Here is a 26,056-nt window from a genome sequence, read left to right as displayed (position 1 = left end):
AATGCCACCAGGTGAGATATATAAATATATACAGTGTTGGGGGTGAGAGGGGCTCCAGGGAATCCAAGGAGGTACAAGGGGAAAAAGGCAAACACAATTAAACTCCTCTTCACACTAGCACTTCACAATCCACAGAGGTCCACTCACACTCACTCGATGGGGGTTCGGAGGGAAACAGGGAAGGGTCCAGGAAGTTCTGTACATGGAAAGGAAACATGTAGAGAGAAAACAGGAATCACAAGGCCAGCTGACACTAACAGAGGTAAGTACAACAATCCAGCGGAGAATATCACTCTGCCATCACCTTAAGTAGTAGGCAGGGTAATCCAGGACAATGAATTACAGGTAAGCCAGCTGCCTTCAAGTGTGTTGGTCAAGGACCCTGTAAATGAGTAACACCCAGGAGGAGAGGAGTGTGTAAAAGAGAGATAGAAAAACACAAACCTAGACAACACAGAGAGGAATGGAGGACTGTGACATAATATTCATATTGATATAAGATTCACTCCACTGGGTGAATACGGTAGAAAGAGAAAGGGAGAATAAAACAATATTTATTTATATATTGGACTTTATTGACCCGACCTTTTCCAGATTTTCACAGTCCTGAACATGTGAACGTTACACATTTACGTAAGTGGCACAATAAACAGACCACAAACCTCATTTGGAAATGAATTTGATTGCAATGGGAAGCAGAGACAAAAAGTTAGTCATTTATTCCACCTCCTCACTCATATGGAAGCTGATTCAATCTGGTTGTCACTTCCCCATTTGATCTAAATACAGACTGAATGTAATGCAGCTAAATCAGCACATGAATCCTAAGCTGACGTGACTGGATTAAGATGAATCTGATAATGGTCACAGACAAACAAAAGTAAATTAACCTTTCATTTAAGGTAAGTAAAAAAATTATATACTTTATGCCAGTAATATTTAAGATTTCCATTCACGGAGGAAGCTATTATATGAAGCATGAAAACCGTGTACAAGAATTGCATAATCTTCTTTTTACACAGCATATTTCCCTTTTCATGGCCCCTTTATACATACCTTATGTACACAGCAGGTCTAAAGGTTTAGAACACCCCAATTTTCTAGTTTATTATTGAAAATTATGCTGTTTATTGTCTCATTGCACTCTAAAATGAAAGTATAGTACAAAAAAAGCAATTGGAGTTGAAAGAGAAATCATGGAATTAATTTAAAGACCAAAATGTATTTTTTAAACTTTTGACTTATCAAAGTAGCACCTTCGGCAGATATAACAGCTGAACAAACCTGTGGCATTCTTTCTACAATAGAAATCAAATATTCTTCAGAGAGTTCTTCCCACATCTGTTACAGATGTTCCCATAAATGTGTAGCACTTGCAGATTACTTTGCTTTCACTCTGTCCAGTCCATCCCAAACTCTACGGGGTTTAAGTCTGGACACTGTACAATACAATACAATACAATACAATACAACTTTATTTGTATTGCACATTTAAAACCAGAGGTACACCAAAGTGCTTCACAAAATCCAAGAAAACAGTAGCAATTGGCCACAGTTGCCTTTCCTAAAAAACTATATTAATACATCAAGCTATTTTCTCTTACTGCTGCTCTCCTAATTGCTGCTTCTCTTATGAGATAATTACGATATTATATATTTTATATTATATATCATAAAATATAAAAATCATAATGATGTCACCAGCGGTCCCCAACCCCCGGGCCTCGGACCAGTACCGGTCCGTGAGTCGTTTGGTACCGGGCCATGAGAGTTGAGGCTCAGGTGTGAAATGTATAGTTTTCAGGGTTTTTATCGGTTTTCAGCGTTATTTTGTTATCGTTTTTATCATTTACTCGGTTTTCCTGGGTCTTTTCACGTGTGTTATGAATAAATCTTCTTTTTTCGGTACCGGTACTAGTTTTATTTTGTTGTATTTATCCGCGACACCTTAAAGGCCGGTCCGTAAAAATATTGTCGGGCATAAACCGGTCCGTGGCGCAAAAAAGGTTGGGGACCGCTGGCCTAGACCACTGAACATTTCATAATGGTTGTGCTAGTTTGAGTCTTTTTGTTTCCTTTTGGTTATTTATTGATGTAATGACCTTGTCCTCTTGCCAATAAAGCTTTTTTCCTTAACTGGAAGTGACACAAGCTGCCTGAACAAACATGTAAATGAATGACAAGAAGAAAACGGTAAACAAATCACATAAAACTTGCAGAATCATTCTGTGTGAGCCAATATCTTTAATACTTATATTAATATTTCAGTATACCTATACTAATATTTAAAACATTTCATTTAAAAAAAACAATCATTTCATACAGTAATAAGTCTGAATAGCTATTTTCACAAAAATCAACTAGAATTTTGGATTTTAATAATACAATTCTAAAAAATATATTACTAATAGTATAAAATGTTGTGGTTGTGGGAAGCCACCACCTCTTTCAAATGGAGACACCAAAATAACTACTAAACAAGAGTACCAACATAATGAAGGAGTTGAATATGTCTGTCAGCAATTCTTGCTCATGGATGGTGGACCATTCAAAACCTGTATCGATGGTGAATGGACTGGAGAGATTAGATGCCTCGGTAAATTACAGTTCCTTTTATATGTTCCCTTTTTATTTTATTAAATACAGAAAAAGAAGAAAAGATTTGAAGTTTATTCTGAATCTTGAGTTTGCATTTGTTGTCTTTTCATTCTTAATATGAGGACCAAAGAGATGTTGATGCAAGTGAAGGTCATCATTAGACTTGAAAGAAACACAGAAAACCTTGGGAGAGACCAAATCAATAATCTGAGAAATTGTTTTATTTTGATAAACAAAACCAGGTCAGAAATAGGGTGGATAATCACAGAATGCTTTCAACTTCACAACATCTACCCGAGAATCTTGAGGAGATAGGAATATCACTGTCAAAATCAGGAGATGCTTCATGAATTTAAAAACTGATAGATTACAGCTGGTCCACTCAAGTACAAAAATACCAACAACAAGAAGGCCAGACTAGACTTTGTCACAAAACCTCTAAAAGAGCCAGCACAGTTCAGATATTTTTTCCTTTGTAGAGATGAAACAAAGATTAATGTGTAATAGAATGATGAAGAAGAGTATGTAGAATGAGAGAAAAAGCATTATCTGAAGCATATTACATTTGATAATATATGAACTATCAAATATCAGCGATCAGCGAGCTCCAGAATGCACACCCCAATGGATTGTTTATTATCGCCAGAGATTTCAACCACACAAATCTCAAGTCAGTGCTTCTGAAATTTCATCAACACATGGACATCGCGAGAAGGGGGGAAAACGCGCTGGATCTTGTTTACACAAATATTTCCATGTCTTGAGCCATCAGAGCAGCGAAGCACACGCATGGCAGAAGAACCCACAGCCACTTCCAAGACAGCAGTGACACGCCACGCATGTGGCAGGGCATCCAGGCCATCACAAGCTACAGAAAGACAACACCTGCCTGCGATTGTGACTCCTCCTTACCAGACACACTAAACAACTTCTATGCACAGTTTGACGCACAGAATGATGTGTTGGTGAGGAAGTCCTCCGATCCTCACAACAACCAGGTTCTGTGTCTGACCTCTGCTCATGTGGGGAAGACTCTTCGCAGAGTTAACCCAAAGAAAGCTGCTGGTCCAGATAACATTCCTGGAAGACTACTCAGAGAATATGCAGACCAGCTGACAGATGTCCTCACTGACATCGTCAACCTTTCCCTGAGGTGCCTCAAGGCCACCACCATGGTTCCTGTGCCAAAGAAGTCCCCAGTGTCCTGCCTCAACGGCTACCATCCTATTGCAGTCACACCCATCATGATGAAGTGCTTTGAGAACCTCATCATGAGGCGCATTAAGACCCTGCTGCTACCCACACTGGACCCACTGCAGTTCGCCTGTCACCATCATGATGCCATCGCCACCACTCTACATCTCGGCCTCTCCCACCTGGATAATAAGGAAGTAGTGTACGAATGCTGTTCATAGACACAATCATTTCTCAGCACCTGATCGGAAAAGTGAGCCTACTGGATCTGAACACCTTCCTCTGCAACTGGATCCTGGACTTTCTGACAGAAAGACAGTTCGGATCGGCGACAGCATCTCCAGCACCACCACACTGAGCACTGGAGCCCCTCAGGGCAGTGTGCTCAGCCCACTGCTGTTCACTCTGCTGACTCACAACTGTGCAGCAATGCATCATCAAGTTTGCCAATGACATGACTGTAGTGGATTTCATCAGCAAGAACGACAAGCCAGCATAGCTAACGGACTGGTGTATAACCAACAACCTGTTTAAGAAATGATTGTTGACTTCAGGAGAGCAGAGATCACTGTAAAACTTAACATTGATGGATGCTCTGTGGAGGTTGTCAAGAGCAGCAAATTCCTTTGTGTCCACCCGTTTTTTTTGCAGTATTTGCAGATTGCACTTTACGTAGTCCTGTGTTGATTGTCTGTTACATGTCATATGTAGCACCGTGGTCTCGGAGGAACGTTGTCTTGTTTCACTCTGTACTGTACCACTGTACATGGTTGAAATAACAAAAAAAGCCACTTGACACTTGAAATGTGGTGGAGGTAATATTATGGCATGAACATGTATGGCTGTCAGATGAACTGGGTCACCAGTGTTTACTGACGATGTGACTGCTGATAGAAGTAGCAGGATGTCCCAAAAGATTGATTCTATTCATGTGGATGTAGTGTTTTCAGTGGTCGAAATAATTAATCACTCATCCAAGTAAATTCTTCAGTCTCAACTAAACGCAGGTTTTTTCAACCTGAAACTAGCACCACTGACTAACAGTGGCCTGTTAGGTCAATTTCATGATCAATAATATACAAATGGTCATTGATCAATGGTCATGAGTACAATTCACAGAGAGTTTAAGAATGGCTGACATTACAGCACCGCAGCCATACAGGTGTGCAAATTTCTGACTTAAAATTCTGAATATTTGTCTAACAAATAACTCTGCTCTAAAATCCAAAAATAAATAAGTACATAAATTAAATAACTGGCCCACTTATTTAGAGAAAGCTCAGTTTAAATCCAAATGTGACTTTTAAACATTTCTTATTCTTCAAAATTTCAGTACAGAAATCTATGTTAGAGATGGCATGTAAAATAGCCATAGAAAAACAAGATAATGACATTTATAGTTAGGCAGGAAAAAATAAACTAAAAAATAAATCATACCCATAATGTCCTTTAAAGAACACAATATTCTGTGCATTCCTGTATTTTATTAACATTAAAAGGCCTTTCTTTTTTTTGTCTTACAGAAACCTGCACTGTGAACAGAGAAGACGTGAACAGACATAATATTCAGTTTCGATATTTTAGTGTTGATAAACTGTATTGAGAAAATAATAAAACTGAGTTTGTGTGTACCAAAGGAAGACATGTTGGGGCAGTGGGAATGCATCAGAGGTGGTCGAGGGTGTGATACAGTTGCCAACTTGCCAGTAATGGTGTTTTTGTACTAAATTAGATAGAAATGGGTCTACGAACTTATCAGTAATTATTCTGAGTGAATAATTAGATCACTGAAGTCATTTTAATAAAAGCATATGAGCTGACTGAGTCTGTTTTCTACCTTTACATGTTTACTAAGTGAACTCTATCTTGCATGCATGCTGTGCCAAGATACTCTGAGATACTCAAGATCTCTGCACTCCCTTACATTTTCAATATGTATGGAAGGCTGATGTACAGTGTTGGGGAGTAATGGGATTCATTTACCACTGTGATGTATTTAAAATACAAAATATGAGTAACTGTATTCCAAATCACGTCACGTCACATTACTGTTACAGCAGATGCGAGTGTGATTCTTGTATATGTATGCATCTATATACTGTATGTGTGCGTCTATATATATATATATATATATATCCCTCATCCTATTCATGTAGCCCCTTCCGCCGGGGTTACTTGCGTAGTAGCATTCCAACAATGCCCTGTTTTCGTCCCTTGCCCACCGATGCCTTCTTGTTCCAGTAGCCCACTTTTCGTCAGGGTGCCCTGGTTCCTCAACACCTGACGCGGACCTTGTTGATCCGGGCGACGTCCGAGCCGGCATGCCTTCATATTTATCTGTCTCGCTCATGTCTGCGGTAGGCTCGCTTAGCATAGGGGGTCTAGCCTTAGGACCCTTACTGGATACAGACGCCCCAGGCAGGAATCGAACTTGCGATCCTCTGTTCCAAAGGCGTGTAGTCTAACCACTACGCTATCCAGCTGCTTCCGTAGTGCTGCATTAACATCATCTAGCAGACCTTCTGAGGGTACTTCACGTAATCTTGGTAACCGGCTACGGGGGATCCAGGTTTCAAGCTTGGCCATGATCCTATTTTTCAGGTCAGTTCCTCTCGCACTCAACGATCCTTCTCCTATCGCACTTGGGGCTATGTACCCAATCTCGGGTGGGGGTGATGATATCTCCCCCCTGACCTGGCGTCCTGACTCCTCCTTGCCGTAGCATTTGTGTTGTACCTCGTCAATCTCTAGCTGTGAGAGCAGTCCCTTCTTTCGAATGTTGGAACACTGAGCTACTAGTTGTTTTCGCCGTCATTGTGGATGTTGGGTATCGAAGAATCCATAACAGCAGGGTGCAAGATGCTAGCAGGCAAGGCATACATGGAACGCCATAACCAAGTGGCCGGCATAGTGTACAGGAACATCTGTGCTGAGTACAACCTGGAAGTCCCGAGGTCAAAATGGGAGATGCCCCCAAGGGTGGTGGAGAATGACCGAGCTAAGATCCTGTGGGACTTCCAGATACAGACGGACAAAATGGTGGTGGCTAACCAACCGGACATAGTGGTGGTAGACAAACAGAAGAAGACGGCCATAGTGATCGATGTAGCGGTTCCGAATGACAGCAATATCAGGAAGAAGGAACACGAAAAGCTGGAGAAATACCAAGGGCTCAGAGAAGAGCTCGAGAGGATGTGTGGAGGGTGAAGGTAACGGTGGTCCCCATGGTAATCGGAGCACTAGGTGCGGTGACTCCCAAGCTAGGCGAGTGGCTCCAGCAGATCCCAGGAACAACATCGGAGATCTCTGTCCAGAAGAGCGCAGTCCTGGGAACAGCTAAGATACTGCGCAGGACCCTCAAGCTCCCAGGCCTCTGGTAGAGGACCCGAGCTTGAAGGATAAACCGCCCGCAGGGGCGTGCTGGGTGTTTTATATATATATATATATATATATATACATACATATGTGTGTGTGTATATATATATATATATATATATATACATACATATGTGTGTGTGTGTGTGTGCGTGTGTGTAAAATATACAGAGGTCAGCAGTTTAAATACTGTGCAAAAGAAATAGCATATATGTAGAATATGAATGGTAAATGGCCTGTATTTGTATAGCGCTTTTTTCTAGTCTGCACTCTGACCCTCTGACAACCACCAGTAGGCAACGGGTGAAGTGTCTTGCCCAAGGACACAACGACCGAGACTGTCCAAGCCGGGGCTCGAACCGGCAACCTTCCGATTACAAGGCGAACTCCCAACTCTTGAGCCACGATCGCCCCGGCGACACTAAGCACTATGAAGTGCATAGTGTTCAGGTTCCGGCAGATGAGAGTGAGGTGTCTATGAAGTGTTAGTGGTCAGTGTTCAGCAGTCTGGTGGCCTGATGGTGGCCAGTCTGCTGGTTTGGGACCGGATACTGCAGTACTTTCTGCCTGACGGAAGTAGTTTGAACAGTTTATGGCCGGGGTGACTAGAATCTTTGATGATCCTCCCCACTTTCCTCAGGCACCGCTTCTTGTAGATGTCCTGGAGGGAGGGAAGCTCACCTCCAATTATCCTTTTGGAACACCACACCGCTCTCTGGAGAGCTTTGCAGTTGTAGGCGGTGCTGTTGCCATACCACGTGGTGAGATATGCTCTCAGTGTCATAGCGGTAGAAGGTCCTGAGGATGCGGGGGCTCATGCTAAATCTCTCAGTCTCCTGAGAAAGAAGATGTGTTGCTGTGCCTTCTTCACTGTTTTGTTTGTGTGTAATGACCATGTGAGATCCTCCGCCACATGTACGCCTAGGAAACGAAAGATACTCACTCTCCCCACAGCAGCACTGTTGATGGTGATGGGGGTGTGTGCTTCCCTACACCTCCGGAAGTCCATTATCAACTCCTTTGTCTTCGTGACATTGAGGGTGAGCTAGTTGTCTTGGCACCAGTGTCTCAGTTTCCTGCAGTTTCCTTCCAGCTTTGAGGGAACGATGGTATTGAATGATGAGCTGTAATCTACAAACAGCATTCTCACATACGTGTCTCTCTTCTCCAGGTGCGAGAGGGCAGTATGTAAGGCAAGGCAAGTTTATTTATATAGCAGAATTTAACAACAAGGTTATTCAAAGTGCTTTACAGAGACATTAAAAAACAAAAACAAATAAAAAGCATGATTTAAAATTGATTTAAAAAACAGTAGATAAAATCAGTAGTTAAAATGTAAGTTTTGAAATTTAAGCTTAAAAGTGTGGATTTGGTGTTTTACTCAAATGCAGCTGAGAATAGGTGAGTCTTCAACTGGATTTAAATAAACTGAGTGTTTCAGCTGATCTGAGGCTTTCTGGGAGTTTGTTCCAGATATATGGAGCATAAAAGATGAATGCAGCTTCTCCGTGTCTGGTTCTGACTCTGGGAACTGATAAAAAACCTGACCTGAGGGATCTGGAAGGTTCATACTAGGTCAGGAGGTCACTGATGTATTTTGGTCCTAAACCATTCAGAGCTTTATAGACCAGCATCGGAACTTTAAAGTCTATCCTCTGACGGACAGGCAGCCAGTGTAAAGACCTCAGAGCTGGACTGATGTTGTCCACTTTTTTGGTCTTAGTGAGGACTCGAGCAGCAGAGTTCTGAATGAGCTGTAGTTGTCTGACTGATTTTTTAGGTAGACCTGTAAAGATGCTGTTACAGTAATCAAGCCTACTAAAGATGAATGCATGGACTAGTTTTTCCAGGTCCTGTTGAGACATCAGATCTTTTATCCTTGAAATATTCTTGAGGTGATAGTAAGCTGATTTTGTTATTGTCTTAATGTGTTTTTCTAAGTTTAGGTCTGCATCCATCACTACACCCAAATTTCTCGCCTCGTTTGTGGTTTTTAGATGTATAGATTGAAGTTCTCTGGTGACCTGTAATTGTTTTTCTTTGGCACCAAAGACTATTACCTCAGTTTTGTTTTTGTTTAGCTGGAGAAAATTGTGGCACAACCAGTCATTAATTTTCTCAATGCATTTACCAAGAGCCTGTACAGGGCCTCGGTCTCCTGGTGACATTGTGATACATATTTGTGTGTCATCTGCATAGCTGTGATAGTTTATTTTGTTGTTCTTTATAATCTGTGCCAGTGGGAACATGTAAATGTTAAACAGAAGGGGTCCCAAGATGGAACCTTGGGGAACTCCACATGTGATACTAGTCTGCTCAGATGTGAAGTTACCTATTGATACAAAGTATTTCCTGTTTTCTAAGTATGTTTTGAACCAGTTTAGTACAGTTCCTGAAATATCTGCCCAGTTCTCCAGTCGTTTGAGTAATATGTTGTGGTCAACTGTATCAAATGCTGCACTGAGATCCAGCAAAACTAAGACTGACATTTTTCCACTGTCTGTATTCAGACATATGTCATTAATCACTTTGGTCAGAGCGGTTTCAGTGCTGTGGTTCTGTCTAAAACCTGACTGGAAGGCATCATAGCAGTTATTCTGTTTTAAGAAGTAATTGAGCTGTTGAGAAACTGCTTTTCAATGGTCTTACTTAAAAATGGGAGATTTGAGATTGGCCTGTAGTTTTTCATTTGTGTCTTGTCAAGATTGTCCTTTTTCAGTATAGGTTTAATTAAAGCAGCTTTTAGTGGTTCTGGAAACACACCTGACATTAAAGAAAAGTTGACGATCTGTAACAGGTCTGACTCTAAAGTCTTTGAGACCTTTTTGAAAAAAAAATGTTGGCAGGACAGCAAGAGGAGGAGTTCAGTTGACCTAAGATGTCCTCCAGGTCTTTGCTGTTAATAGGGTGAAACTGTTTGATGGTGTTTAAACAGTTTTTCGGTGGACACAGTACATATCCTGAATCTGCTGTTGATGTACCAATTGCTTGTATAATCTTTTGGATTTTGTCTGTGAAGAATTTGGCGAAGTCATTGCAGGCCATGGTCAAATGAAGTTCAGCTGCCACTGACACAGGAGGGTTTGTTAGCCTGTCAACTGTAGAAAATAAGACACGAGCATTATGACTGTTTTTGATGATGATATCAGAGAAGTAGGACCTCCTTGCATTCCTCAGTTGTAAATTATAATTGTGAAGTTTCTCTTTATAGATGTCATAATGAACCTGGAGGTTTGTTTTTCTCCATTTGCGCTCAGCTTTCCTACACTCTCTTTTTTCATTTTTCACTAGTGTGGAGTTTCTCCATGGAGACTTTTTCCTTCCAGAGATAACCTTCACCTTAACGGGAGCAATGGTGTCCATTACATTTAACATGTTAGCATTGAAGCTATTGACGAGCTCATTGACTGACCCTCTGGACAGGCCAAGTGTTAATGGGAAGACCTGGTTAAAGATCTCACTACTGTTTTCAGTTATACACCGTTTTGTGATCACTCTGGGCTGAAATTTTACTTTCAAAGAAAACACAGTAATGATCAGACAGGCCCACATCAGACACAGTAACCTTTGAAATGCTCAGGCCTTTGGAGATCAGTAGGTCAAGAGTGTGTCCTCTATTATGTGTGGCCTCTGTTACATGCTGAGTCAGCCCAAAGTTGCCCAGAGTGTTACTCAGGTCTTTAGTCCCTTTGTCCTGAGGGTTGTCCACATGGATGTTAAAATCCCCAACAATAATTACACAGTCGAAATCAACACAGATCACAGACAGCAGTTCACTGAGGTCATTAAAAAAGTCTGTGCAGTATTTGGGAGGCCTGTAAACATTAAGAAACACAACTTTGGATGGGGCTTTCAGCTGTGAAGCCACATATTCAAAAGACTGAAAACTTCCAGGAGATAGCTGCTTACATTGAAATGATTCATTAAATAAGATAGCAACCCCCCCTCCTCTCCTGCTCACCCTGGCCTCACTGATAAAACTGTAGTTAGGAGGGGTCATCTCGATGAGAACAGCTCCACTGTTACTTTGGTCCAACCAAGTTTCAGTTAAAAACATAAAATCAAGACTGTGCTCAGTGATTAAATCATTAATTAAAAATGTTTTCCCAGCTAAAGATCTAACGTTTAATAAAGCCAACGTAAGTGTTTTAGAGGTATTATTTGCCCCCTCGTGTTTGGGAGCAGTCTGTGGCACACAAGGTATGTTTACTATGTTTAAAGATCTTTTAGGGTGCAGCTCTCTGTGTTTTGACCAGGCCACATGTCTCCTTCTGTCACCTAAAATTACAGAAATTTTAAAACCTTCTAGTAAACAGGGTCCCAGCTTATCCTGGGAAAAGTCACCACTGCCATAATCCTCGCAGCCCAGACCCTTCACACATCACACATCAGACTGCGGAGACAGAGCATGAAGGTGGTAAGGAGGAACTAAGGGGGGCGAGGCTGGGCAATGTGACTTCGATTGCTCTGTTGAGGGTGGGGCTCTATGGCAAACCTTTGGCTGCTCTGGTGGGGGGTTTATGGGGGACAAAAAGGGATTGGGCCGGGGGGTAGATCTGAGCCCAGCATTGACCCGCTCCATCATCTCCTCAGTGAATTTCAGGTGTGGGGAGGAGGGAGAAAGGGAGGGTGAGGAGGGTGATGGCCTGTCAGGGGTTTGGGGGACTGGAGGAGGTCGTGGTCCCTGGTCCTGGTCATTGGTGTTGTTGAGAGAGTTGGAGGCAAAAAGGGACCCCTCTTCTTGCCTCTGATGTCTCTCCTTTCTGAAGCTCTTCCGGGGTGGGGGCAGATGAGGCTCCTCCTCAAGGTTTCTGCTGGGCTTTGTCTGTTTTTGGAGTATTGTTTGTTCCTCTTTATGAGATAACTCCTCGTTTATCTCAGCCTTGGCACCAAGCACAGATGGATGACATATGGAATAAAACAAGTTGGAGGTGAACAGTTTCATCCCTGACTTGTTAAAATTTAATCCATTTGCTTTAAACAGATGCCTGCATACCCAAAAATTATTAAAATTGTTGATAAAATGCACTGAGTGGTCAGTACATGCTGATATAAGCCATTTATTTAGTGCAAACAACCTGCTGAATCTCTCGCTTCCTCTTCTGACGGGCAGTACAGGTCCACTGATGAATACAGCTGCATTCAGAGAGTTTACAGTATTTAATAATCCAGTAAAGTCCCGTTTCAGAACCTCCGACTGTTGTTTGGACACATCGTTTGATTATAGTGTCAATTCCGTTAGTTACCATTTAAAAAGGTGATAATTAGAATACAGTTACTTTGTTGAAATTAATGGATTGCACGACAGTCTTTTCCTGTTTCGTATGTTAGGCTATCCCCTCTCTAATTCTGGTAATTCCATACATTGCCAGAAACCAAAACAAAACACGCAATAAGAGGCTCTAATGTAAGCGTCTTAATAATGCTGGTGGTGTCAGTTACACAATTGACCCGGAGCCAGCACAACAGAGTCAACAGTGCACAGGCACGAAAGCGTTTCTTACTTGGAAATTCCAACACCACTTCACATTTAGAGAAGAAAGGGATGGGCGAAATCTGACCAGTGCAATGCAAAGTCTGTTTGCCAGCAACCAAGCTGCTCTCAGCGTCAAAAGACTCCACCTCCAAGCTAAAGAAACATCTGGAAGTAAGTTCTTTCTTAAAAGCTAACATTAGCCTACTGCTACTACCTAGTTTTAGTTGTGGTAGCTACCTGGGTTATGTGCCACTTCAGCATCTTTGATGTACTATTGCTGTGTGATTTATTGCTATTACTGAAAACTACTTGCCACCAAGCTAACATTGTTAGCTGGCGTTAGCTGAGGTTAGTTCATAGACTGCAGGCTGTTAGATTTGATGGCTAGCATTAATCATGTGCAGTTCTGAAAAGCAGTAGCCTTCAGTAACAGTAATAAATCACACAGCAATAGTACATTCATGTAGTTTTTAAAAGCATTACAATATAATAAGTAATCCAAAATATTCAGAATACCTTACTTCCATTTAGGAACTTAATGGAATACATTACAGACTACATTTTAAGGCATGTATTCTGTAACCAGTAGTGGAATTTATTTTAAAAGTAACCTTCCCTGCAACTCCTTTTCTACGCTTACAGCCTTTTGGACTAGTATTTTTAGTTTCTATAGCACTGTTTATGATAGGCAACTGTATCCTGACTGTCTTATGGTGATCCTGGGCTGCTCCGGCGACTCCTTGGCACTTCCCTTTGCTGTTCAACAGGCCCTCATGTTTGGTATGGTGATTGCCAAATGTCTGATTCTGGGGGAGTGGAAATCTGCCTCCCCTCCCTGCTTCAAGAGGTGGCTCGAGGAGATGGTCTCCTGTTTATACCTGGAAGAAATTCGGTTCTCTACGTCTGATTCCATGGAGAAGTTCAGGAAGATATGGGGGCCCTTTATAGACCACATTAAGAAGGACAGTCCACGCCCTGGGTCCTGACCACGTTGTTTTAACTGCTTTCATTCTGAGCTGTTGCCCATAACTGTTATTGCATAATTGTTATCAGCTCCTCCTAGCGATCTTTGGATTTGATTTTGTGGATTGGACTCACTAGATTGTGAGTTGTTTGACATGTATACCAGTTGCTTTTTTTTCTTCTCTGCTGTTTTTAATAAGTGCTGGCCGTGTACCCTGTTGTGGGGTTTGTTGCTCTGTTTTTTTTTTGTTTTTGTTTTTTTGTTTGTTTGCTCCTGTTTTGTTTTTGATTTTTTTTTTTTTGTTGTTATTGTCTTTATTGTCTGTGTTCCTCTGTCCCGCTGTTTGTGAATGTGTAAAAATTTTGAAACTTGCATAAATGAATACATAAAAAAAAAAAAAGTAACCTTCCCAACTATGCTGACGTACACCAACATGGCACAAAGCTGAGCTGTCACCCAGTCCCAGCCCTGAGTGGGAGCTGTCCATAGGTCAGCTGACTGGGATAGGTGGCATTTGACAGAGCCTCTGGAAGAAAAGCAGGGTTGGATCAAAGGAAGACCAATTCCCGTACAGCAGCAACCTGCACCAATCCCTGTGGACCAACACCAGTGGAGAGTTGCCGTTTTCCAGGAAGAAGAACAGGTGGCGATGTGTTGTCTCCCTGGAGACAATAAGGTCAACTTCCACCCTCCCGAAGTGGTACCACCTGCAGTTGGACTCTCCACTCCGTCACTTTTTGACATTCAGACACAAGCCCAGAGTCTAAACATGACACACTGACTATGTGGCCTCATAGGAGAAAGAGCAGTGCCCATGCACTGCATAAGGTCCATGCATAATAATGAAAATCATGAACAATGAAATAATGAAAAGGCTGAGTACGTCTGTCAAAACTACTGCTATACTATGGAAGGTGAGCCATTCAAAACCTGCAATAATGGTGAATAGACCAAATCAATGAAATGTCTCAGTATGATACAACACTAAAATATGTTTATATTTTTGTATTTCATCATGTAATGACTCTGTATATGATGTGTAAGATTTTACATGAAGGAGTTTAATGAAAAACCATGTATTCATTACATGGAGTCATTGAAAATCATATGGTAAAGGTGAACAACAAGCAGAGGCTGAAGATATATAATGTCCTGTGTTATGTTCCTAAAAATTCAAATATGACAAAAGTTCTTTCAAATTTTCAAAACTAAATTTCATCTTGGTTGAAAATTTCTCTAAAAGAGACAGGAGTCAGCAACCTTTAACACCCAAAGAGCCATTTGGACCCGGTTTCCATGCAAAAGAAAACACTGGGAGCCGCAAATACTTTTTGACATCTAAAATTAAGATAACACTGTATATATTGTTTTTTACTTTTATGCTTTGTGTGAACAACTAAGCTGCTACAGAGAAAATTACATTTATGTAATTAACACATTTTGAACTCTTAAAGAAATATTACAAAAGGAAAGACACCAACCTGAACTAAGATGATCCATGTAGCAAACAAAAACTGTTGTGTGCCGCCACCCTTATGTCGCCTTTGAGCTTTTGGAGCCTTGACCTGGCTTTTAAAAAATAATTGGAAAAAAAGCACTATGCTGCTGAAAGATGAAAACTAGATATTTGCAAAATTCTGCCTAATTATGTATGTTACCTGGTTAATGTGTGTGGCGAGGCGTGGTCTGCAGCGCCGCTGCAGGGGAGGCGGAAGCATCTGAGAGGCACCAGCAATCACGCCTCACCGCCTTAATGTCTGTGCTATCTATGCTGTTGTGTTGGTATGTGTTGGGCTGTGAGCTGAAAAGCTACAGCCGGCTGTATGCGTACAGCAACCGTGTGTGAAAAGTGGTCAATAAAGAGATGCTGAAAAGCATGTTCACGGAAACATCGTCGGGTCTGCTGTGGTATGTTTACAATGGAACTTCTGCTCCTGAACCTCTGCGCACAGCGTCTGCAAATGCTGTACGAAGTCACTTTCATCTTTACGCAGGACTGTAAGCTGTCATCTGTGAGGCGTGAGCAGTGTTTGTTTTTAACATCGTTCACGGAGGAGAATAGCTGCTGACATAATGTGGATCCGAAGATCCATAATTGGCCTACCTAGGGTTGAAAGTCTCGATAAATGCACGGCGTTTTGGCAGGTATACCGGTCTCCTGGAGTGTGACGCTTATTTTGAGCATGAAAAAATAATAAAATATAATTTTATTTGTATATTTCAATATCACAATAATCTTCCAATTTAGAACTACAAGTTAAAAAAGAACTAACATAAATAAATTACACTTCAGCTAAATACTTCTAATTTATTTTCCCAAACCACGCGGAGCCGCACTATAAGGACTAAAGAGCCGCAGGTTGCCGACCCCTGGGCATAGATATTGGTTATGTTTGAATTTAAAGATGTTCTCTTAAACAACAACTTCTTTAAAACTATTTACCGACCTGAATCTCTGGCTGACTTTTACAATGGACTTTGTACCTCAGTACCATCTCCATTTATGACTTACTAGTCGTGGTGATTAAACTGCACAGTAGCCTTTTCAGCGAACACTAATCATTCTATCACAAAATAAGATATAACATCTGTTACATTTTGCAAACTTGTTTTGAGCATCATACACCAGTCTATATTTTCAGGACTAATTAATCTCATATTTTAATTTAATTATAAAAATAGACGGATTAATTTATATGATGTTTGAAAGAGGACACAAACCTTCTTTTGTAAAATGTTAGAAATTATTTTATAGGCAATGAAAGAAATCAACTCTATAAAGTCTATAAATTATTATAGGGTGAGGTTTGTGAATTGTTGTCTGTGAACTCCTCTGGCGTGTTCAGTGAAACTTGTTGTTTGCGATATGTCATTTTGAGGCTTGTGCAATTCCAGTAGGGAAGTCCATATTTTAACCATTGGCCTCAAATACTGTGATAAACACACAGCAGTTCTGCACAGAAAACGCACAGTTTGTCAAAGGATTTGTGCACAGTGAAAATTTGGTTTGCAGTCCACTTGACAGAATGCGACTGTCATTAATCCTTCTGTTTCTCCATCTATGGGGACATGTGGAAGTTTCTTTCTCAGAAAACGGTAAGTCAGACTTTTTTAAATGCTGTGTTCTTTGTTTAGTTTAAAAGAGAAGACATTTCTTGTACTTCTATTTACCCTCTTTTTTATTTGTTCTACTATCTCTTCCAAAATTACATCTACATTTATATGTAATATAAATGTAGATGTAATTTTGGAATCCTTGGTCAATCTATGTATATGTCTCTTTCCATGTTGTTTTTTTCAGTATGTTCAAGGCTTCCAAATGTTCCTCACTCCTATGTGTCAGAAAATACTAAAAAAGTTGAGTACCGCGAAGGAGATGTGATACATTTCACATGCGAGACTGGTTATATATCTGGTCCAACCCTCAGATATATATGCACAAATACTGGCTGGGAGAGTTTGCGTCAGGGAAAATGCAACTGTAAGTTAAATGGTTTGCCTGCTATTTTGCTGTTACTCTTATGACTGTATTTATAGGGTTACAAATAATCCTTAATCCCTTCTAAGATGCAATTCATAACATTTCACAAAATATCAATTACCAAAGTTTTATCCCAAAACTTTCGTTTTTTGGAATTAGAAAGAGTTGTACTGAGACAGTTGTAAAACTGCTGCAGTATGCTGCTAACAGTAATCTATTGTATGAAAATAGCAAATCGCTTCCTCAAATCCCTGCATCAATAACATTGTACCCACACTTCAACACTGTTATTAACAAAGAGTTTTGTAAAAAATTTATGTCACTGTCGGCAAGCACCTGATTTCAATTAAAAATAAGCAATAATAAGAGAAGAATAAGGTCTAATTCATACTTACTCATGAAAAATATTCTCTTTTCTTTTTTTTCAGTAAAGCCATGTGAACTCCCTGAGGACGTTCCCAATGGCTATTATGAAATTATCCGCGGAGAAGAGCTCGTTTTTGGAACAGCTATCAAATACTTTTGCAATCTAGGGTATGTGGATCTATAATAATTCAGTGACATAATGTACACGCTCTGAAAGTCCCATGAGGATTGCTTATATTTGTGTGTTAAAACAGAAACTCTTCAAGTTGTTTTAAGACAAAAGTCCCGTACAACAATGCTGTTTGGAAAATGTCAACAAGAATGGGATAAAAGGAAGCCGTTATTCAAAGGAGCTTTGAAGAAGCCTGGCAGACTACATTAACTACATTATTCCTAAGACTGCATTAAAGAAATTACAAGAAAGCTTGCATAAGAGAGTTCAGGCTTATTTTTAAAAATGTTTAAACATAAATTTAGAACTCACTGTGAAAGTGAGTTCCAAGATCTGTTTCTGCTGATTTTTGCTGTACTTCTTGTGTTAGGTTGACATACCTCAGTCTTTTCTCCCAGTTTCCCTTCCTGAAGAATGGCCACACTTCCACTCAGGTCTTTTCCGATGAGGCTTAAGTGAACAGCAGATGATCAACAGTGTTAAGTGGTTTAGGTACAAGGGAAAACCTAAAAATAATTCAGTGTCCAATCACTGATGTCCGATCTCAAGACAACTTAAAATGGTTACCATCCATCCATCCATCTTCATCCGCTTTGTCCGGGGCCGGGTCGCGGGGGCAGCAGCCTAAGCAAAGAGGCCCAGACCTCCCTCTCCCCAGCCACCTCCTCCAGCTTATCCGGGGGAATACCAAGGCGTTCCCAGGCCAGCCGAGAGATATAATCTCTCCAGCGTGTCCTGGGTCTGCCCCGGGACCTCCTCCCGGTGGGACATGCCTGGAACACCTCACCCAAGAGGCGCCCAGGGGGCATCCTTGTCAGATGCCCGAACCACCTCAGCTGGCTCCTTTCGATGTGGAGCAGCAGCTGCTCTACTCTGAGCCCCTCCCGGATGGCCGAACTTCTCACCCTATCTCTAAGGGAGAGGCCAGCCACCCTTCGGAGGAAGCTCATTTCTGCCGCTTGTATCCGCGATCTCGTTCTTTCGGTCACTACCCACAGCTCGTGGCCATAGGTGAGGGTAGGGACGTAGATCGACCGGTAAATTGAGAGCTTCGCTTTTACACGCAGCTCCCTCTTCACCACGACGGACCAGTGCAGCGTCCGCATTACTGCAGCTGCAGCCCCAATCAGTCTGTCGATCTCCGGCTCCCTTCTCCCATCACTCGCGAACAAGACCCCGAGATACTTGAACTCCTCCACTTGGGGCAGGAACTCATCCTGTAAAATGGTTACTTGGAAGCAAAATGATTGCTCAAGTACTCTATAAATTTTAGTGTGTGGGTGAAAATACAAAATGAGATATCAGAATCAGAATCAGAATCAGAATACTTTATTGATCCCTGGGGGAAATTATTTTTTGTTACAGTGCTCCATTTTAAACCAACATTAAGACAAGACAGACAATACGCTAACTAAGAATAGTACAATATATACATATATATACATACATACATACATAAGTCACTTATAAATAAATATTTGGAAAAGAAACATGTGTAGTTGTAGCAGCAAACAGTGTGTTAAGTGGATGCGTTGTACAGGGAGATGGCCACAGGCAGGAATGATTTCCTCCTGTGTCGTTCAGTGGTGCTTTTCGGTAATCTCAGTCTCTCACTGAACGAGCTCCTGTGACTGACCAACATGTCATGGAGTGGGTGGGAGGTGTTATCCAACATTGTCTTTATCTTGGACAGCATCCGCCTCTCCGACACCACCTTGAGGGAGTCCAGCTCCATCCCCACAACATTGCTGGCCTTACGGATCAGTTTATTAAGTCTGTTGGCATCTGCGACCCTCAGCCTGCTCCCCCAGCATGCAACAGCATAGAGGATCGCACTGGCCACCACAGACTCATAGAAAATCCTCAGCATTTTCTGGCAGATGTTGAAGGACCTCAGTCGCCTCAAAAAATAGAGACGACTCTGGCCCTTCCTGTAAAGTGCTGTGGTGTTTTTAGCCCAGTCCAGTTTATTGTCAATGTGTACTCCAAGGTATTTATAGTCCTCCACAATGTCAACACTGACCCCCTGGATTGAAACAGGGGTCAAGTGTTTCCTGGTCTTCCTGAAGTCCACGATCAGTTCCTTGGTCTTTGCCACGTTGAGCTGCAGATGATTCTGCTCACACCACGTGACAAAGGAGTCGACCACAGCCCGGTACTCTGTCTCATCATCCCTGCTGATGCATCCAACCACCGCAGAGTCATCAGGAAACTTCTGAAGATGGCAGGTCTCTGTGCAGTGGCTGAAGTCTGTGGTGTAGAGGGTGAAGAGGAAGGGGGAGAGGACAGTCCCCTGTGGTGCCCCTGTGTTGCTAATCACCTTGTCAGACACACACTGTGGGAGACGTACATATTGTGGTCTTCCTGTCAGGTAATCAACAATCCAGGACACCAGAGAAGCATCCACCTGCATCGCTGCTAACTTATCACCCAGGAGGGTCGGCCTGATGGTGTTGAAAGCACTGGAAAAGTCAAAAAACATGACCCTCACAGTGCTCGCCGGCTGGTCCAGATGGGTGTAGACACGATTGAGCAGGTAGATGATGGCGTCCTCTGTTCCGAGACGAGGCTGATAAGCGAACTGAAGGGGATCCAGATGTGGTCTTACTATGGGTCGCAGCTGGTCCAGGATGAGCCTTTCCAGGGTCTTCATGATGTGGGAGGTCAGTGCCACGGACCTGTAATCCTGGGGGCCACTGGGACGAGGCGTCTTTGGTACAGGGACGAGGCATGATGTCTTCCACATCACCGGGACCCTCTGCAGACTCAGACTCAGCATAAACAGTTTATGAAAGACTCCACACAGCTGGGGGGCACAGGCCTTGAGGACAAGGGGACTCACTCCGTCTGGTCCAGCAGACTTGCCTGAGTGAAGTCTCCTCATTTGCATCTCAACCTGGTATTGAGTGAAGGTGATGGGTGGGGGAGGGGTGTCAGGAATCTCACAGGAGGCAACATGTGAAGAGAGAGGCTGGCACAGTGGTGTGGCTCTGGATTCCAGGCTGACTGCAGGTGAGGTTGTGGGGGTGGAAGCAGACACTGTGGTGTCGAATCTATTGAAAAACAGATTCAACTCGTCGGCTCTATTCTCACCTCCCTCAGCTCCCCTGCTGTTGGTTGGCCTGAATCCAGTGATGGTCTTCATGCCCCTCCACACCTCTCTCATGCTGTTCTGCTGGAGTTTCCACTCCAGCTTCCTCCTGTAATTGTCCTTAGCCTCTCTGATCTTGTCCTTTAGTAACACCTGGACCTTCCTCACCTCCTCTTTGTTGCCCCCTCTGAAAGCCCTCTTCTTGTTGTTGAGGAGGGCTTTGATGTCCTTAGTCACCCACGGCTTGTTATTTGGGTAACAATGAACAGTCTGAGCTGGAACAATGGAGTCGGTGCAGAAAGTTATGTAGTCTGTGATACACTCAGTAAGCCCATTGATGTCCTCGGCGTGAGGCTCACAGAGTGTTTCCCAGTCGGTCACCTCGAAACAGCCCTGTAGTTCCGCTATTGCCTCCTCTGACCACCTCCTAACAGTCCTGGTGGTCACAGGTTCCCTCCTCACAATTGGCACATAGCGGGGGGTGAGGTGAATCAGGTTATGATCTGACCTACCAAGTGGGGGGAGGGAGGAGGAGCTGTATGCATCCTTGACGTTAGCATACAGTAAGTCTAAAGTTTTCTCTCCCCTGGTGGGACAGTCCACATATTGTTTGAATGTTGGTAGTGTATTGTCCAGTGATACATGGTTGAAGTCACCCGAGATCACAATAAAGGCACTCGGGTGCTGAGTCTGTAGCCGAGCTATGGCAGAGTGGATAGTGTCACATGCAGCTGTGGGGTTAGCAGAGGGGGGAACATAAACAGCCACCAAGATGACGTGAGAGAATTCCCTGGGTAAATAATACGGCCTGAGTCCAACAGCACACAGTTCAGTGTCCGGGCAACAAATCCTTTCTTTGATTGTTATGTTGGCAGGGTTACACCACCGGTTGTTAACTAAAACAGCAAGCCCACCTCCTTTACGCTTACCGCTAGCGATGCTGTCCCTGTCCGCCCGAACAGTGTGGAAGCCTTCCACGGAAGCATTCTCATCGGGAATGACCTGGTGCAGCCATGATTCGGTGAAACACATCAGGCTACACTCTCGGTATTCCCTCTGACTCCGTACCAGTGCTGAGAGCTCGTCGATTTTACTTGCCAACGATCGCACACTTCCCATCACGATAGACGGCAGACACGGTTTAAACCTCCTCCTCGCTTCGAGCCTCCGCTGTCTCACCGTCACCTTTTTTCTTCTCTTCTGTCCTTGACCTCTGCATCCCCGATGTGTTTTCCTCCAAATTTCAGCTGGTACTTCTGCGGGCACTTCTGCGGGCCTGGCCAGCGAGCCGGCCGGCATCAGGGCGATCAGCTGATCTCTGGAGTAAACAGTCCGTGCGTGTAGGAGATGTGCCGCGGTCCCGTTCCATGATAAAAGTAACAGTTCCACGGCCACCAGAAGAACAAAAACTCTCTCAATCCACATGATTGAGTAAGAGATAGAAAACGGAGGAAAATACAAGTCAGAAAAAAAAAAGAATACGTAAGAAAAAAGAGCTAAACTAAGAGAAAAGCAGGAGCGACTGTAACAGGCTGCACGCTGGTTGGCGCATGCGCACTTATCAATCACTTATCAGATATGAGTTGTAATTGCAGGTATACAATGGGAGATAGCGATGGCACCCGAACTTGTCAGTTGGACGGATGGAGTAGTACTGTGCCAGTATGTGAAAGTAAGTCTTTCAGTCAACACACCAGCAATGTTACTTTTATCGACATTTGTAGTTTGAACTAGCTTAACAGTGTATATTTATAAGGTCCTCTGCTTACACTCGAAAAATGTGAAAATTTCAGTCGTCCTGTTAGGTATGAGAAATGAGCTTGCTGTATATACCCTGTGTACTACATTTTAAATATATATTGCTCAAGATTTGTACCAATTCCTGTGGATCCATATTGCACCTGCGATGGTATCACATGACATATAAAGCAAGAACTGGTGCTTGTATATAACCCAACCAGTCACTTAGGACAGTGTTTACCAACCACTGTGTCGCAGCACATAGGTGTGCTGTGAGCAATGATCAAGTGTGCCATGGAAGATTATCTGATTCCACCTGATTACTACTCTAAGCGATCGGTGTAATGGGCAGAACAATTTCATTCTCTTCCAATAGAGGGTAGTACAACTACCTGCTCTAATTAAATGGGTTGCCAACTGCCATTAAAACAGAAGAAGACAAAGAAGAAATTACATAATACTCATGCTGTAAAACAATGGAGCACGTAATAGCAACAGATAAATATTTGAAAAGAAAAAGTAATCAGTCTGACCTGGTCCTGGGGAAAATTCTGACCCAGATGGAGGCCCTAGCATGAGTAGTGGTCAGAAGAAAGCAAAAAGGGTATACTGGGAGCAGATCAAACCAATTCTGCTATGCTTGGTGTGCAGGTAAAAATTATCAATATACTTTTGTGGCATTTTTGTTTGGTGATGTTTTTTCGAATGTGAAATATGTTCCGTGGCTCCCAAAGGTTGGGAAACACTGACTTAGGACACCTAATACACCTTTCGGCTTTTTTCTTACATGAACCTTGAACTCATGAACATATACTTACAGTCCAGTACCTCAGTACATCTTTTTGCTGTTATCAGGCATTCAGGTTATGCTACTAGAGGTTCATACTTTTAGCACTTCTTCTTCACTCCCCTCTATTTAGTTGTGACTTGCTTCTTTCTCATATAGTTTATTTATCTTTCCTTATCTTTTTGTGCTCTTGCGTCTTCACCTTACATTATGAAGCATCTTGCAAAAACATTTTTTATGAATTCTTGGTATATGAATAAAACGTAATTAATTTAATTTAATTGATCAAGGTATGTGATGTGTCACTCATGGTGAAATGTGATTATTGTGATGAAAACATTTTTAAACTTCTATTTTTGTTGCCCATATTTGTAGCTGCCGAGGGTTGTGAGAAACCACCACATCTTTCAAATGGAGACCCGAAGGAAAGTTCCAGACTGCAGTACAGTCATAGTGAAAGGGTTGAGTACATCTGCCAGGATTACTACAGAATGGAGGGTGGGCCGTACAAAACCTGTGTAAATGGTCAATGGACTGGAGAGATGAGATGCCTCAGTAAGATGTAGATCTCTTTATATTTCTGCATAGTCCATTCTTTGCATTCTGCTTTCTTGCAATTCAGAGGGGAACACTATGGAGCCATTTTGCAGCCGCTATGTGCAAAACTATAAAAATAGTATAAAGGAAGTATCCTTGCTCGTGTTTAACTCTCAAAATGCATGTTTGGTTATCTTTAAATAAGCTTCTCCATGTTTAATAGTAGCATTCACAGGGCATAATAAAAAAAACTTTATTATGTCTACAATCGCAATAATGACTTTTACTTATTGTTTTCAGGAATCCCTTGTGCAGTTGGAGTAATGGACCCTAATCTGCAGGTAACTGGATTACCACAAGGGAATGAAGCGATAAGGACTGGGGACACATTACATTTTCGTTGTGCTGATCAGTATAAACTGGAAGGTTCTGAAGTAATCGAGTGTTTAGAAATTGGGTACTGGAATGCTTCCTTTCCATCCTGCTCTGGTAGGTTTACTTTAACTGAGAAAAGCTGACGTGATTTGACATGTTTTTTAAATGTCCATATATTTGTGTAACAATTATGTAATCATTATATTTCATTTGTTAAACTTATATAACGATTAAGATTTACATTTTATTTGGTTCCTTTGGGTCTAGACTACTGCTGCATTACACTTTAAACTGAAAGATTAAAAGACTGTCTTCTTTAAAACAGATGAATGCAAAGTCACAAGAATATCAGACAGTGTAAGAATCACATCACACATACAAGGCAATCGGCTAAAGAAAGGACAAAAGCTAACCTTTACTTGCCTTAGACGTAACCACTTTATGCAAGGCAATAAAACAGTTGAATGTTTGGCAAATGGACAGTGGAGCGATCCGTTTCCAACATGCGGAGGTAAGCCAGTTTTTTTCTATGTCAACTCACCCATAATATGTGACAAGAAAAGATCATCCAGTCACAGTGCACTGCAATTTCAGGAGGCTTTAATCACATTTTTTAATCCCCAAAACAGTTACGGTTACTTTTACTCAGGCAAAAATTACACGGGAAATGTTTTTGGACAAGTCTTGCGGTTGATCCTAATTACAATCACTGTGTAGGAAATGTCATGTACATATGCGAAGCCCAGTCAGTAATAAGCGCCCAGATAAGCTGCTCATGTTAATAACAGCTGTAAATATAAAAAAGAGAAGTCGGAATAAACCCCCAGTAATTTGGAGAGTTGAATCTCTAAAAGATTTACACAAAAATTTACTGTAAGATGTTGCATAATGGTACTAATAGTATTGTGAGTAGATATTAAAAAATGTTATATTAACAATTTCAAGTTTTTTGTTTGTTTTTTGTCTATATTTATTTAAGATCCTGTGGGTTGTGGGAAACCACAACCACTCTCAGATGGAGACACCAAAATCAGTACTAAAAGGCAATACAGCCATGGAGAAAGGGTTGAGTATATCTGTCAAAATTACTACAAAATGGAAGGTACACCATATAAAACCTGTGAAAATGGTAAATGGACTGGACAGATGAGATGCCTCAGTAAGTTATAGCTATATTATGTTGTATTTTCTAAGATTCTGCATATGTAAAAGTATTTTAGGGGTCCCAAGTTTTTTTTACTCTTAAATTTAGAGAAAATTGAGTTTACACAGGAATCAGCCTTTCAAGCTGTTGACATAATTTATTTGAGAAAGGATGCAGAATTTGGGGGCTTCATGTTCTTAGATGCGCTCTGTTTTATGTTATTTAAAAAAATGGGAAAATTAAGACAATTTAACATTAGACTTTCATAATTTGATATTGTGTGAGGTCTGTACTATATCTGGAGTTTTGATACAGATACAGATTGCATTTTATCAGACTTGCTTGGTTTTAAGCACTGTGCCTTTGTAATCAAGACTTGAATAGTTATATATGATATATGTTGTGCATTCCTGCATTGGTGTACTGTACTGACATTAACAAAATCTTTTCTCTTAACTCTTACAGAACCCTGCACTGTAAATAGAGAAGACATGAGCAAACACAATATTCAATTCAGATATGTCAGCGATGATAAGCTGTATTCAGAACATAATGATGTAATTGAGTTCATATGTAGCAGGGGAAGACGTGTTGGCAGTTTGGAAATGCGTCAGACGTGCATTGAAGGCGTAATGCATCTGCCCACATGCCAGTAACATTTCTGTCTATTGGATACGATGAGCATGAGCACGCAAATCTATAAATGATTAGTGCACTGATGTGTGTGGTCATTTTAATAAAAGCCTATGTACTCAG

The 26,056-nt window shown here is 41.8% G+C and overlaps 2 protein-coding genes and 1 long non-coding RNA gene across 3 annotated transcripts; 2 read left to right on the top strand and 1 right to left on the bottom strand.

Moving 5' to 3' along the window:
- On the bottom strand, positions 1-18,633 carry LOC147309701 (uncharacterized). The gene is made up of 4 exons (XR_015125624.1): positions 18,194-18,633; positions 18,007-18,076; positions 305-382; positions 1-196 (listed from the first exon to the last, which is right to left on the bottom strand). It is a non-coding gene; the product is annotated as an uncharacterized LOC147309701 (long non-coding RNA).
- On the top strand, positions 3,174-4,694 carry LOC147309702 (uncharacterized). The gene is made up of 2 exons (XM_086269832.1): positions 3,174-3,268; positions 3,371-4,694. Exons 1-2 carry the CDS (start codon positions 3,174-3,176, stop codon positions 4,011-4,013), a joined length of 738 nt encoding a protein of 245 aa, XP_086125958.1. The 3' UTR covers positions 4,014-4,694.
- On the top strand, positions 16,530-26,056 carry LOC147309700 (complement factor H-like). The gene is made up of 9 exons (XM_086268583.1): positions 16,530-16,703; positions 16,909-17,088; positions 17,517-17,622; positions 22,313-22,389; positions 23,620-23,799; positions 24,082-24,270; positions 24,482-24,667; positions 25,136-25,315; positions 25,766-26,056. Exons 1-9 carry the CDS (start codon positions 16,634-16,636, stop codon positions 25,954-25,956), a joined length of 1,359 nt encoding a protein of 452 aa, XP_086124709.1. The 5' UTR covers positions 16,530-16,633; the 3' UTR covers positions 25,957-26,056.

Source organism: Aulonocara sp. 'chitande type north' Nkhata Bay, linkage group LG17, assembly GCF_057382095.1.
Source record: "Aulonocara sp. 'chitande type north' Nkhata Bay isolate Kocher_YH1m ecotype deep benthic linkage group LG17, A_spYH_male_GT1.1, whole genome shotgun sequence".
Taxonomy (NCBI): domain Eukaryota; kingdom Metazoa; phylum Chordata; class Actinopteri; order Cichliformes; family Cichlidae; genus Aulonocara; species Aulonocara sp. 'chitande type north' Nkhata Bay.
This window is presented reverse-complemented; position numbering and strand designations above follow the sequence as displayed.

Coding starts and splice junctions, on each gene's coding strand:
- LOC147309702 (XM_086269832.1), top strand. CDS start 3,174: ATGAACTATCAAATATCAGCGATCAGCGAGCTCCAGAATGCACACCCC. Junction 3,269..3,370: donor TTCAACCACACAAATCTCAA/GTCAGTGCTTCT, acceptor TTGAGCCATCAG/AGCAGCGAAGCACACGCATG.
- LOC147309700 (XM_086268583.1), top strand. CDS start 16,634: ATGCGACTGTCATTAATCCTTCTGTTTCTCCATCTATGGGGACATGTG. Junction 22,390..23,619: donor TACTGTGCCAGTATGTGAAA/GTAAGTCTTTCA, acceptor CCATATTTGTAG/CTGCCGAGGGTTGTGAGAAA. Junction 25,316..25,765: donor TGGACAGATGAGATGCCTCA/GTAAGTTATAGC, acceptor TAACTCTTACAG/AACCCTGCACTGTAAATAGA.